We start from the raw sequence: 12,500 nt of genomic DNA, 5'->3' as shown, positions 1-12,500 counted from the left end.
AAAACTGTCTTTCCCTTGAATGATGTATTCTTCGACTCTTAAAAAAGCAATAGCAACAAAAAGAAAGACAACAGCATTTTTTTAATTTCTTCAAACAGATGACTTGATTTCACGCAACTACGCCGGATCGAAAGATGTAAGCTTACTAAAGTTAAAAATTTACCTCTTTACAATTTAATCTTTAAGCAGAATCGTTCCAACATTTCAGCCAAAACCGTAGCTCATCATTTTTTTTTATACCGATGACCTTCTCCCACTTAAAAAAGAACCAGGAATGTAATTTTCCGCACGTCGATCGTTCATTTTCTCCTTTCCTCCTTCGAAAATAAGGCGTGTGTATCCTAAAACGCCTCGATGTCATGTCTGCCCGCCAGTCGGCCCAGGTTGGCCGCCATTTATGAATTCGGTGTATAACAACGCGAAGATTGGATTTAATCAATATTCTTGTTATTGGATTGAACAGAAGATTGGATTGAATCAATATATGCGGTATCGGATTGCATATAAATTTAAGGATTGGATTGAATCAATATTCGTGATATTGCATTAAACATAAAATTAAAAGATTGGATTTCGGCATTAAATTGGAAATAAAATTTAAGGACAGGATTGAATGATAGGAAATAGCTTGAATTGAACCAACATTGGTAGCATTGACTTCATTGAATGCCTTTTATGACTTTAAATTTAACCTTTATTTAAAGGATTAAACACATATATCTAAGAATAAATTTAGCTACAAACGACTTGCCATAGCAATGTTTACGTAGTGCACTGTTTGAAGTGAGAACAAGCCTTGAGGGGCAAACAAAGATATCACTGTTCGACAAAAGTGGAACAATATCACATGGATTTTCCAAAGACGTCATTGAGACCATAGTGGCCAACAGCAATAAGCTATACATGTACCATGCAAATGTGTTTTCTGTCATCAGCAAGGCTTGCTAGTACTGTTTAAGAAATCTTGAACAAGATTTTTGGAGACCTCTAGCCATCAAACATGTCCTCTATGAAACATCTGAAACCATGATTGCCCCCTTGCCCACAGAGGATTTCCCAAGCCATGCTGTTTGATGAGCTTTCAGATTGCGAGGAAAATGATTACCTTAGGATTAGCCCACCTTATTTTAAACTTAAGTCACTGAGGCTAGGCTTTCTATCCCCTTGCTTGGAAAATCATTCCTGCAAAATGTATGAACTTCAGAAAGCTAACATCTGCCGGACTTTGAGTTCTGTGAGTAAGATATCTTAATGCATTCAACATAGTGTTAATTAAATGTGAAAACATGCTCAGCTGGGAGCATGTATTAAAAGTTATCATAAATCTAGGAAAACAAGATATCCTATGACTAACATTCTGTTGAAATTGCAGATAACTTTTTTCCAGTGGATAATTAATCATAAAATTAGCCAGCCAGTGTTTAAATACCACTCATCCACTGAATAAAGCTATCTACCAATACAACCTGTCAAACATAGCCCCTACGATAAACAGCCAAATATAATTCCATTATAAAAATGGTTATAAAGAGAGACAAAATTAAGGCAAAATTAAGCTTACTTGGTTTGACCATCCCAATGTTCAATGGCAGAAAAAACAAATTGGCTATGCAGCTTATAAGTCGGTTTTATAATAGAATTACATTACAAGAATATGCCCTAAACCCATGATGTCACTCGCATAAATGGCGGCCAAAAATGTATTCTTTTGTTTATGTGCTCATGAGACTCACTAGCCTCGCTCTCAAGCATCATTTCTTTTGTATTTTGTCCATGCAAACGAGGCTAGTGAGGCTAATTAGCACATAAACAAAAGAATATTTTTTTGGCCGCCATTTATGCATTCGGTCTATGGACTTAGAAAAAAACCTCCAAGAAAAGCGCCACAGTCCCAAAGGGCGTCTATTGTTATCGCTATTGTTTTCTTGAAACAAAGGAGCGTATGCATAATGAGGTAGGAAATCTGGCCTTATAGGTCAGGACGTTTTCAACCAATCTCTGGACACACTAGTCACAACAGAGAAACAAACGACTTCTGGTGGACAAACAAAAGACGCTAATGAGAGATCTTTTGTTTTCTTCCACCAACATGGCGCGATGACGTCACGTGAAACCCATCTATTTTACCCAACGATACATACATACATACATACTTAATTGACCGCTCCCCATAGGGGCTTTTCAGGGCCAATGAAACAATCAACGAAACAACAGAACACAACAACAACGACTGTTAAGAATCCCAACTGGCCGGAGGCAAACCAGTTGGCTATTTACAAGTGCGGCTGGGAAGTTGAACCAGGGACTACCAGGATCAAATTCAGCGAGTGGTCAGAGCGGGTCTTGAACCCAGGAACTCCGGATCTCAAGGCAAGCGCCCTAACCACTGGGCCACACTGATCACAAATTTGTCATAAACGCTTCCCATACGATCAAAATAGTCAACAGTTCGCAACAACAATTAATCGTGTGGATGTGTCAAGCCTCTCGCTAAACAAAATGGCGCCTTCTTCATTCCACATCACCCACACGCGAGAACTCGCGAGTATCACGCTGTGGAAGTAATTTTCATCGGTTGAAGTTAAAAAATGTCAATCAATCAAAAAAGTGGGCGGAAGACGTCCCATTGAAGAGTTGGGTCAGGCTCTATTTTCCGTCGTCCCCCTGCATAACGAAAATAATACCTGATGGCTGGTTACTTGAGGCTTGCAATTGATCAGTACTTGCCAACGTTGGATACCCTGACAACCGAAAAATTATCAGTGGTTAGCACTGGCTATGTTGCCAGCAACAAAGCCTAGACAATCAGTACTTTCGATTTCATCACAGGGGTTCTGCTCAAACTGTGTTTGCGCAATTCGCACCTTTCTTTGCAATTTTTCTTCTCTCTCCATTTTGACTTTAGCTCATGGTTAGAGTCCTCGACTCCGGATCGAGTGGTCCGGGTTCGGGTCCTGGCTGGGGACATTGTGTTGAGGGGCTAACAAAGATATCACTGTTCGACAAAAGTGGAACAATATCACATGGATTTTCCAAAGACGTCATTGAGACCATAGTGGCCAACAGCAATAAGCTATACCATGCAAATGTGTTTTCTGTCATCAGCAAGGCTTGCTATTACTGTTTAAGAAATCTTGAACAAGATTTTTGGAGACCACCAGCCATCAAACATGTCCTCTATGAAACATCTGAAACCATGATTGCCCCCTTGCCCACAGAGGATTTCCCAAGCCATGATGTTTGATGAGCTTTCAGATTGCGAGGAAAATGATTACCTTAGGATTAGCCCACCTTATTTTAAACTTAAGTCACTGAGGCTAGGCTTTATATCCCCTTGCTTGGAAAATCATTCCTGCAAAATGTATGAACTTCAGAAAGCTAACATCTGCCGGACTTTGAGTTCTGTGAGTAAGATATCTTAATGCATTCAACATAGTGTTAATTAAATGTGAAAACATGCTCAGCTGGGAGCACGTATTAAAAGTTATCATAAATCTAGGAAAACAAGATATACTATGACTGACATTCTGTTGAAATTGCAGATAACTTTTTTCCAGTGGATAATTAATCATAAAATTAGCCAGCCAGTGTTTAAATACCACTCATCCACTGAATAAAGCTATCTACCAATACAACCTGTCAAACATAGCCCCTACGATAAACAGCCAAATATAATTCCATTATAAAAATGGTTATAAAGAGAGACAAAATTAAGGCAAAATTAAGCTTACTTGGTTTGACCATCCCAATGTTCAATGGCAGAAAAAACAAATTGGCTATGCAGCTTATAAGTCGGTTTTATAATAGAATTACATTACAAGAATATGCCCTAAACCCATGATGTCACTCGCATAAATGGCGGCCAAAAATGTATTCTTTTGTTTATGTGCTCATGAGACTCACTAGCCTCGCTCTCAAGCATCATTTCTTTTGTATTTTGTCCATGCAAACGAGGCTAGTGAGGCTAATTAGCACATAAACAAAAGAATATTTTTATGGCCGCCATTTATGCATTCGGTCTATGGACTTAGAAAAAAACCTCCAAGAAAAGCGCCACAGTCCCAAAGGGCGTCTATTGTTATCGCTATTGTTTTCTTGAAACAAAGGAGCGTATGCATAATGAGGTAGGAAATCTGGCCTTATAGGTCAGGACGTTTTCAACCAATCTCTGGACACACTAGTCACAACAGAGAAACAAACGACTTCTGGTGGACAAACAAAAGACGCTAATGAGAGATCTTTTGTTTTCTTCCACCAACATGGCGCGATGACGTCACGTGAAACCCATCTATTTTACCCAACGATACATACATACATACATACTTAATTGACCGCTCCCCATAGGGGCTTTTCAGGGCCAATGAAACAATCAACGAAACAACAGAACAGAACAACAACAACTACTGTTAAGAATCCCAACTGGCCGGAGGCAAACCAGTTGGCTATTTACAAGTGCGGCTGGGAAGTTGAACCAGGGACTACCAGGATCAAATTCAGCGAGTGGTCAGAGCGGGTCTTGAACCCAGGAACTCCGGATCTCAAGGCAAGTGCCCTAACCACTGGGCCACACTGATCACAAATTTGTCATAAGCGCTTCCCATACGATCAAAATAGTCAACAGTTCGCAACAACAATTAATCGTGTGGATGTGTCAAGCCTCTCGCTAAACAAAATGGCGCCTTCTTCATTCCACATCACCCACACGCGAGAACTCGCGAGTATCACGCCGTGGAAGTAATTTTCATCGGTTGAAGTTAAAAAATGTCAATCAATCAAAAAAGTGGGCGGAAGACGTCCCATTGAAGAGTTGGGTCAGGCTCTATTTTCCGTCGTCCCCCTGCATAACGAAAATAATACCTGATGGCTGGTTACTTGAGGCTTGCAATTGATCAGTACTTGCCCACGTTGGATACCCTGACAACCGAAAAATTATCAGTGGTTAGCACTGGCTATGTTGCCAGCAACAAAGCCTAGACAATCAGGAAATTAGTCAGTCAGACACTCTCTCAGTCACTCAGTTGTTCACGCAATACGTGATACGTGTGTGATACGTAATGCGTGAGACAGTCATTTAGTCGATTGGTCAGTCAGTTTAGCCAATGTTCAATCTAGTAAGGAAAGTATTTAGTCAGAGTTAACAAAAGCAAACCCAGCAGACACGCCTTCTATTTATCACTTTCGTCTTCGTATTTCCCGATTTCGGAGTGATCTCTTCTTTTGAGGGCGGGGATAAACCGAAACCAAAGATGTAACAACTTCCTGCGCTATACCGATGTTTCTCGTGACTCCAGCCATTGCTATTAATATGACAACCAGAACCTAATTGCAGGTGGTTGGCAAATGCGAATATCAAAAGAAATGTAACGTCAATGTTTGAAAACCGTAAAAGAAATATCACTATACAAAAATTATTTTACGCACCATTAGGGAGCTTTGTGTAATGCCTCAACAGCAACAGCAACAGCAACAGTGCACCAAAAGAAATGCTTAATGTCAGTTTCTGTGACTTGATCATCTTGAGCAGCAAATGCCTAAAATGGGACAAAAGTGTAATTTACTAACTGAGGAAGACTCCGGCGCAATAGTAGGGAGCTTACGCAAGGACAACGATGACGGCTACGGGAACGCCACAAAACAATGGGTTTAATGAGCAAAATCAAAAGCTCTGCACGCCCTGCACGTGCGATATGCATTTTGGTACATTTCTTCGCGCCCTCGTCCTGACAACGACGTGAATTGACCAAATTTGAGGTTGTGAAGAGGACGTGAGAACCTGATGAAACATTTTATAATTTTTCCCAAACAACCACACCGTTCATGCCAATTTTAGTCCTGCAATGTTGATACACACTTTCTATTCCGAACGACTTAGGGTTATAACGAAATTGTTACATTAACAGGAAATAATATTTTTAGGCGACGTTCAAGGGCCGGTTGCTCGAAGCCTGGTTAGCGCTAACCGTCGACTAAGAGGTATGAAAACCTATAGGTTTCCATGGTATTTAACGCCGGCTAGCGCTAACCATGCTTCGAGCAACCCGGGCCTGCGGTTGGCGGTGTCGTCGTCCTGCGTAAGCTCCCTAATGAGCATTAGCAACGACGACGGGAACGGTAACGAGAACGTCACCTCAAAACAAATTCCCGTTATTGCAATCAGTTCGAGGCTATTCTGCAAGAATATTTTCGATTTCATCACAGGGGTTCTGCTCAAACTGTGTTTGCGCAATTCGCACCTTTCTTTGCAATTTTTCTTCTCTCTCCATTTTGACTTTAGCTCATAGTTAGAGTCCTCGACTCCGGATCGAGTGGTCCGGGTTCGGGTCCTGGCTGGGGACATTGTGTTGTGTTCTTGGGCAAGACACTTAACTTTCACGGTGCCTCTCTCCACCCAGGTGTATAAATGGGTACCGGCGAATTTAATGCTAGGAGTAACCCTGCGATGGACTAGCATCCCATCCTGGGGGGAGTAGAAATACTCCTAGTCGCTTCATGCTAATGAAATCAGAGACAAGTGCCGGCCTGATGGGCCTTCTAGCTCGTAAGTAGAGACTTTGCTTTACTTTTCTCAGCTAAAACAGAAGTGAACGAACGAATGAAAACAAACATGGCAGCCGGCTATTTAACCCACGAATCTTAAGTCCCAAATATGGGCAGACAGCTAACATGAAACCGCCAACTGCAAACCGCGGCTTTCCGTTTGTGGTAAGATCGCCAAACCTCGATCTAAAGTCTTTAATAGCTAATTCACCTTTTGAGCGTCAGCTTTCACATGTAGTATCATGTGACGTTTTGTGTAAACAAACCGCGAAAGTTCGGACATTCGAGCAGATCGGACATATAACACATAGCCGGTGAGGGGCGAGGCGAGCGGATATGAATGTTAGTTTCTTTTTGTGTGGGACTTTGAAGTGACCCAACAGAGACACTAGTTACTTCCATGGTTATGATTTGGTGTGGAACGTGATAGTTTTACTCTCCTATGTCGACAAGATTTACGGGGGTGAGTCAGGTTTTTTACAGCTAGGATCGCTAGGCGGACGAAAACGAAATGTATTCCTTGCATTATGTTATTACGAATACCTCCATGTATTAAATTGTCATATATTTGTGCACTTTGAGGTCAGTAACGAAACAGAATGAATGTGATTTGAGTGTGCGTAAATCTAGCCTCCTCTGTCAGTGGGCCTTTACTAGTTCGAAAACGACGAATAAGTCTAGCGAACTTCAGCAAGCAGTCCTGTTAGCAACAGTTCCAGGTTCAACATGTCTACGCAGATGACTACTAAAGAGGGACTTCCGCACAGAAATGAGCGCAGTGAGCGCGTTTACGGTTTTGAAGTCTCCGCTGATATAAATCGCCGCTGCAGTTGAATCAAATGACGTTTATATTAGTAGAAACGCAAAACCGAGGATGTAGACAATTTATTAATCCCAATTCACTTTCGATGAAGTCAAGATCATGAACAATTTCAACTCCTCGACGCCATTCGGTTATTCATTTAATGTACCCCTCCACTGAAAACGACAAACAGGGCCTCACCGCTTACAAGTCCCTCGATGATTGAGACCGGCCTGCCAGGGGTTTTAGGGAATAAGGGAACATGGCTCATTGGAACTGGGAAGCAATGACGACGACTAGCCTAGTCAATATTTGCCGGCAGTCGGCTATTTGGCCGTCTACAACACAATATCTGCGGCTTACTTCAAATTCACATTTGTCAGACTTGGTATCCAGGATGAGGTTGTTTCGAGGTTTTGTTCATCACTGTAAACTATGCAAGGGGCTCCGGCCATTGCAGCAGAGTCTTAAGGCCTCTCCTGCCTATTTCTATAGTTTATGTAAAATTTATTTGGAAGGCAAGCGAAATGTACTATGGGGAATTCGAAAATAGACTGAGAATAGCATAAGCACTAACATCCCAGAAATTGTAAACAAACAATGGAACCCTAAAATGCCAGAGAGTGAGGCTATTTCATGAAGTCAGTGCTTGCAATGCATGTAAGTGGGTTGTGAGCCATACCCACCACAAACTGGAATTGATCTCTAACGGCTTTTGGATTGCAAAGTCAAAGCCATTCCTTGGAGCGACAATATTCAGAATATTCAGAAATGCCAAATGCCCAGTATGTAGCCTGGAAACCAGATCCTGGTGCAATAGCCATTGATACTTTCACACTAGACTGGTCAAGGTATAAGCTCATATACTGCTTTCCTCCTTTCAGTCTCACAGGCAAAGTTTTACAATACATCCAAGAAAGCAATATCACAGCAATACTGGTGATCCCTTATTGGCCAACCCAGTTCTGGTATCCACATCTCCTGCAGTTGCTGAAATCTCAACCATTGGATATCAAGACGCTAAAATCAACCTTCACACTTCCATACCACCACAAGGAAGTTCATTTATTGTACCCCAAACTTCAACTTCATGGCTGTCTTGTGTCAGGGCTTCCTTAGTAGCTCAAGGTGTTGAGGGAGAACCTCTAAACATAATTCTGGACTCATGGCGTACTAGGGACACGAAAGGAATACCAGACTTATGTGACCGCCTGGCTTAAGTTCTGTAAGGATACCTCCATAAAGCTACATACACCCAACACTACAACAAGTCCTGGACTTCCTTACGCACCAATCTAAAACTGTGGGATACAGCGCTGTAGCAACAGCACGAAGCGCCCTGTCGTCCTTTATCACAGTAGACGGTATAAAAGTGGGTGAACATCTTTCAGTATCAAGGTTTATGTCTGGCCTGTTCAATCAAAAACCGGCCTTACCACGCTACACCGAAACATGGAATCCCCAGATTGTACTCAACTACCTCAAAACTTTTCCAGCTGTTGATAGTATGTCATTTTAATGACATACTATCAACAGCTGGAAAAGTTTTGTGAGTTTTTTGAGTAGTTTAAGGGTGAGCTGTTTTAAAAAACAGCTCACCCTTAAACTACTCATGCTAATCTCCCTTCTGTCAGCACAGAGAACTCAGACTTTACAGAAACTCTCACTGGAGGAAATGTGCATATCACCTGGAAAATATACATTCTACATATCATCTCTGTTGAAACAAACCAGTGCTAAGGGGGGGCAGAATAGACGTTTATTTCCTGTTCTCTTTCGGAGTTTCACCTTGGACAAAAGACTTTGTGTTGTTGAGTTATTAGAAGCTTATATCAAGAGGACTGCCCCTCTTAGGAAGGGAACAAAGCAACTGCTGATTTATTATAAAGCACTACATGGACCAGCCTCTAAAGACACCATCTCACGGTGGATTAAACAAACCATGAAATCTGCAGGAATTGATACCACAGTTTTCAAACCCCATAGTACTAGGGGTGCAGCCACCTCTGCAGCTAAAGCTGCTAATGTTCCCATTCAAGAGATCATGAACACGTTCTGACTCAACTTTTGCTAAGTTTTATGACCGTCCAATTAGAAGTGACAATAACTTTGCAGACGCTGTTCTCAGTAGTACTAGCTTAAAATAACTACCTCTTTAATTTGTATGTACTAATCTCTAGTACGTGTCCACTACAGAGGTTGTGAATGAGTTGTTGTTATAAAGTTACATGGCATGCCATACATGTGTGGTACTCTTGGTTTGAATAACCATTAAATGATCAGTGTGCCATTTGGATATCAACTGCTTGAGTTTTATGTGGCTTCTAGCTTTGAAGTCTCGCGTGACCTCCGATTGTGTGCAAATGCGAGGTAGAATTGGAAAATTAAACGAGACTTACCAGTAAGTCGTGGTTTGATTCAGGAATGAGGAGGTCACATCCCACCCATTACCCTTTTGTACCCTTGTACATTTTGCTGGTGACCTCCCATTCCTGCATAGTCTAAGCCACACAAAACCAGAGCTCAGATATCGCATGCTTGCTATCTCACGTGACCTCCTTATTCCTGCAAAGCCACGGTAGAATCTCAATCAAACCACGACTTACAGGTAAGTCTCGTTTAATTTTCCAATTTTATTGGAAACGACCCAGAGAACTCTAGAGAATATGATCCCCAGTGAACTGCGCGTTCTCTTTTGATGGCGCTGAACGAGACGTCAAATCCGTAAACAATTATTACACGGTTGTTTGGCGGATCGAATTTGGAAGAGAATCATCTACACATGTGAAAACTCTAACGAGGAGATATCAAACCACAGGAAAGAGTGGAAGAAAAGGAAGCCGCTAAGAGTGACAAGAAATGTTGCATAGCGCAAGAGACATCATTTCAGCGGAAATTATTCGAAGAAACAAATGCAACATTGTTTCACACTAAGGCTTGAAACGGGGAAAATCACTATAGTTTAGCACGGTAGTGAGAGAACTGTTGAAAACAATGGTACATCAAAGGATGTTGCCAATATACAGTTTCCCGCTCGTCTTCCCTGGAATGCAGTTAATTTTACGGTAAGCTTACGGTAAACCCCTACTGGCTGAAGGAGCATTAAACGATGTGCAATACAGGAAACAACACTTCTTTGTGACTCATAGACAATCATATTATGGACACGCGTATTAAAAAAAAAGATTAAGGCTACTTTATATCACAGTTCATCGTCATTTAAGGGTCGATTGGTCCTTTACTGGAATAAGAATTAACATAAATATATACATGTACAATTTGCAGCGCACTCGCCAAAGTCCCTGACTTTTAGCCGTTCTGGCTTAGGTGACCTTATGCATTCTAACGCAGCCTTTTTGAAGCATCACTACAGGCCATGACGGCCTCTTATCGGCTATTAACATGATTAAAGAGAATAAAAACCCACCAGTTCAGATGACAAAAACGCAACATGCATTGTTACAAATTATCTAGTAAACAGCTAAACCTACTTATCATGTTACATCGAACTGTTTGAGGTGTGCCACCATGTCTCCCATACACGGACAATCATATTATAGCGCGGAAATTTCTGTCCCTTTTCGCTTATTTTTGCAACCCTCGGTCAGTAAGCTTTGGTTATCAAGGTGCCATAAATTGAGAGCAAAGATCATTTTCTTTTCATATTTGTCATCTTTTACAATATTAAGTCCTTTTAACCAGCTTTAACTATAACCTAAGCTCAAGTATAGATGAGAAAAAAAAAACTTTCCAAGGCTCTTACCTTCCGCAAAGGTGAAAGATGGACTTTAATCTGAACACGGACCTGACTTGGCTATTCTGGAAGAGCTTCACTGCTGAAGCTGAATTTATTTCAGTACCATCAATGAAGGGGGCTTCAATTAAGGGCACTTCGTAGCATGTTTTTTCAACCCCCGTTTGTCTAAATGTTACAAAATAAATTACTACTAATATTTACTTAGTCTGTAGAAGGCCTTCACAATTTTTGCTCAAAAACTCCTTTTCTCTAATGCAGACATACTGTCACCAAAGTAAAAAGTGGATTGGGGCATGAGGATGAAGGTGAAAATTTAACTTTAAAAAACTCTCTCTTTTGGTAACTTTGACGGGCTTATGAAAGTATCGCGAATCCATTCCTTTCTAGAAATGTGTGAGTTTCCATGTGTCCTAAACTCTTATTTATCAATCAATTTATTTACTTATTTTTTATCGTTGACATCATTTTAACTTTTTCTTAAAAGGAATTTTGTTGCGCGATCATTGCTTTTATCTATCGTTTCGTTTCTGTCTTGACAACGTTCTTCACGTGAGCAATTGTCATTTTGTGACAATACCTTTCAGTAGTAATTCAAAAATGTGTTATTTCAATTTAATTAATTCATTAGTTATTTAACATTTTCTTAAACTGGGTCCCTCTTTGTATTTATATGCGATATATGTTTACAGTTTCAGAGCTTGCTCATAAAAAAATGTCTTTTATTCAAATTATTATTTCAATTATGCTCGACTATTTTATCTAGGACTTACAGAAAACTTGATTAAGCAACTACGTTCGCAGGACCTTTTCCTTCGCTTTAGGTCCCATCCCAAAGCGAAATGAAAATAGAGAATAAATCTGTTGACGGCTGCAACTAGCAATTAGTCCAGTCTTAGGCTCTTGTACAATTGGGTTTTGGCTTCCTAACATCGTGTACATCATGTGCGAGGAGAGTGTTTGTTTAATATGTGCTTAGCTTATAATAACTAATAGTATTCAGGCTATTACTGAAAGATCTGTTTCCTAAGTCTTAATGCATTTTCGGCCAGGTCTGTCTAGCCCCCCAGGGATTTTGCATATCAGAGAAATATTTACTTTTTTAAAGAGCATTTGGTTTGCAGTTTTCATTAGAAAGCAATATTTTGGTTAGTTAAACAACATACATACATCCTTTATGGACTTTCAAAGAGGGCGTTTCAAAGACAATAATCCTATACTGAGGCAAAATAAAATTGGATCATACATCTTTTAAGAAGTTCTCGTTTAAGACTGTGCTTGAAGGCTGATACTGAATTCAGAGAGCTGTCTAAAACCACATTTCATGAAAGAGTGGTTACAGAGCTTAGCGTTGTGTAACCACTCCCATTCAAAGTTCAGTTTAATAAAAGAGTCGGAGTGTTTTAT

At 40.6% G+C, this 12,500-nt stretch overlaps 1 protein-coding gene across 14 annotated transcripts in view; it reads right to left on the bottom strand.

The window, feature by feature from the left end:
• LOC138006860 (uncharacterized) overlaps positions 1 to 12,500 on the bottom strand; it is a 44,651-nt gene that overhangs the window by 21,898 nt on the left and 10,253 nt on the right. For 5 of the 14 annotated variants that reach the window (XR_011123942.1, XM_068853461.1, XM_068853463.1 and 2 more), the window contains exons 2-5: positions 5,422 to 5,531; positions 4,858 to 4,914; positions 2,685 to 2,741; positions 1 to 37 (exon numbers count right to left, since the gene is read on the bottom strand). The exon at positions 1 to 37 is cut by the window's left edge and continues 86 nt beyond it. Coding sequence is in view for 13 of the 14 variants with exons in the window: in XM_068853460.1 (XP_068709561.1) it covers positions 1 to 37; positions 2,685 to 2,741; positions 4,858 to 4,914; positions 5,422 to 5,531 (261 nt within the window). In the remaining variant the exon portion in view is untranslated. The remainder of the gene's footprint in view (positions 38 to 2,684; positions 2,742 to 4,857; positions 4,915 to 5,421; positions 5,532 to 12,500) is intronic. The other 9 variants (XM_068853465.1, XM_068853467.1, XM_068853466.1 and 6 more) reach the window with 3 other exon arrangements.

The sequence above is a fragment of the Montipora foliosa genome, chromosome 6, assembly GCF_036669935.1.
Source record: "Montipora foliosa isolate CH-2021 chromosome 6, ASM3666993v2, whole genome shotgun sequence".
NCBI classification, from domain to species: domain Eukaryota; kingdom Metazoa; phylum Cnidaria; class Anthozoa; order Scleractinia; family Acroporidae; genus Montipora; species Montipora foliosa.
Note: the sequence above shows the minus strand (reverse complement) of the source record. Positions and strands in the feature narration are given on the sequence as shown.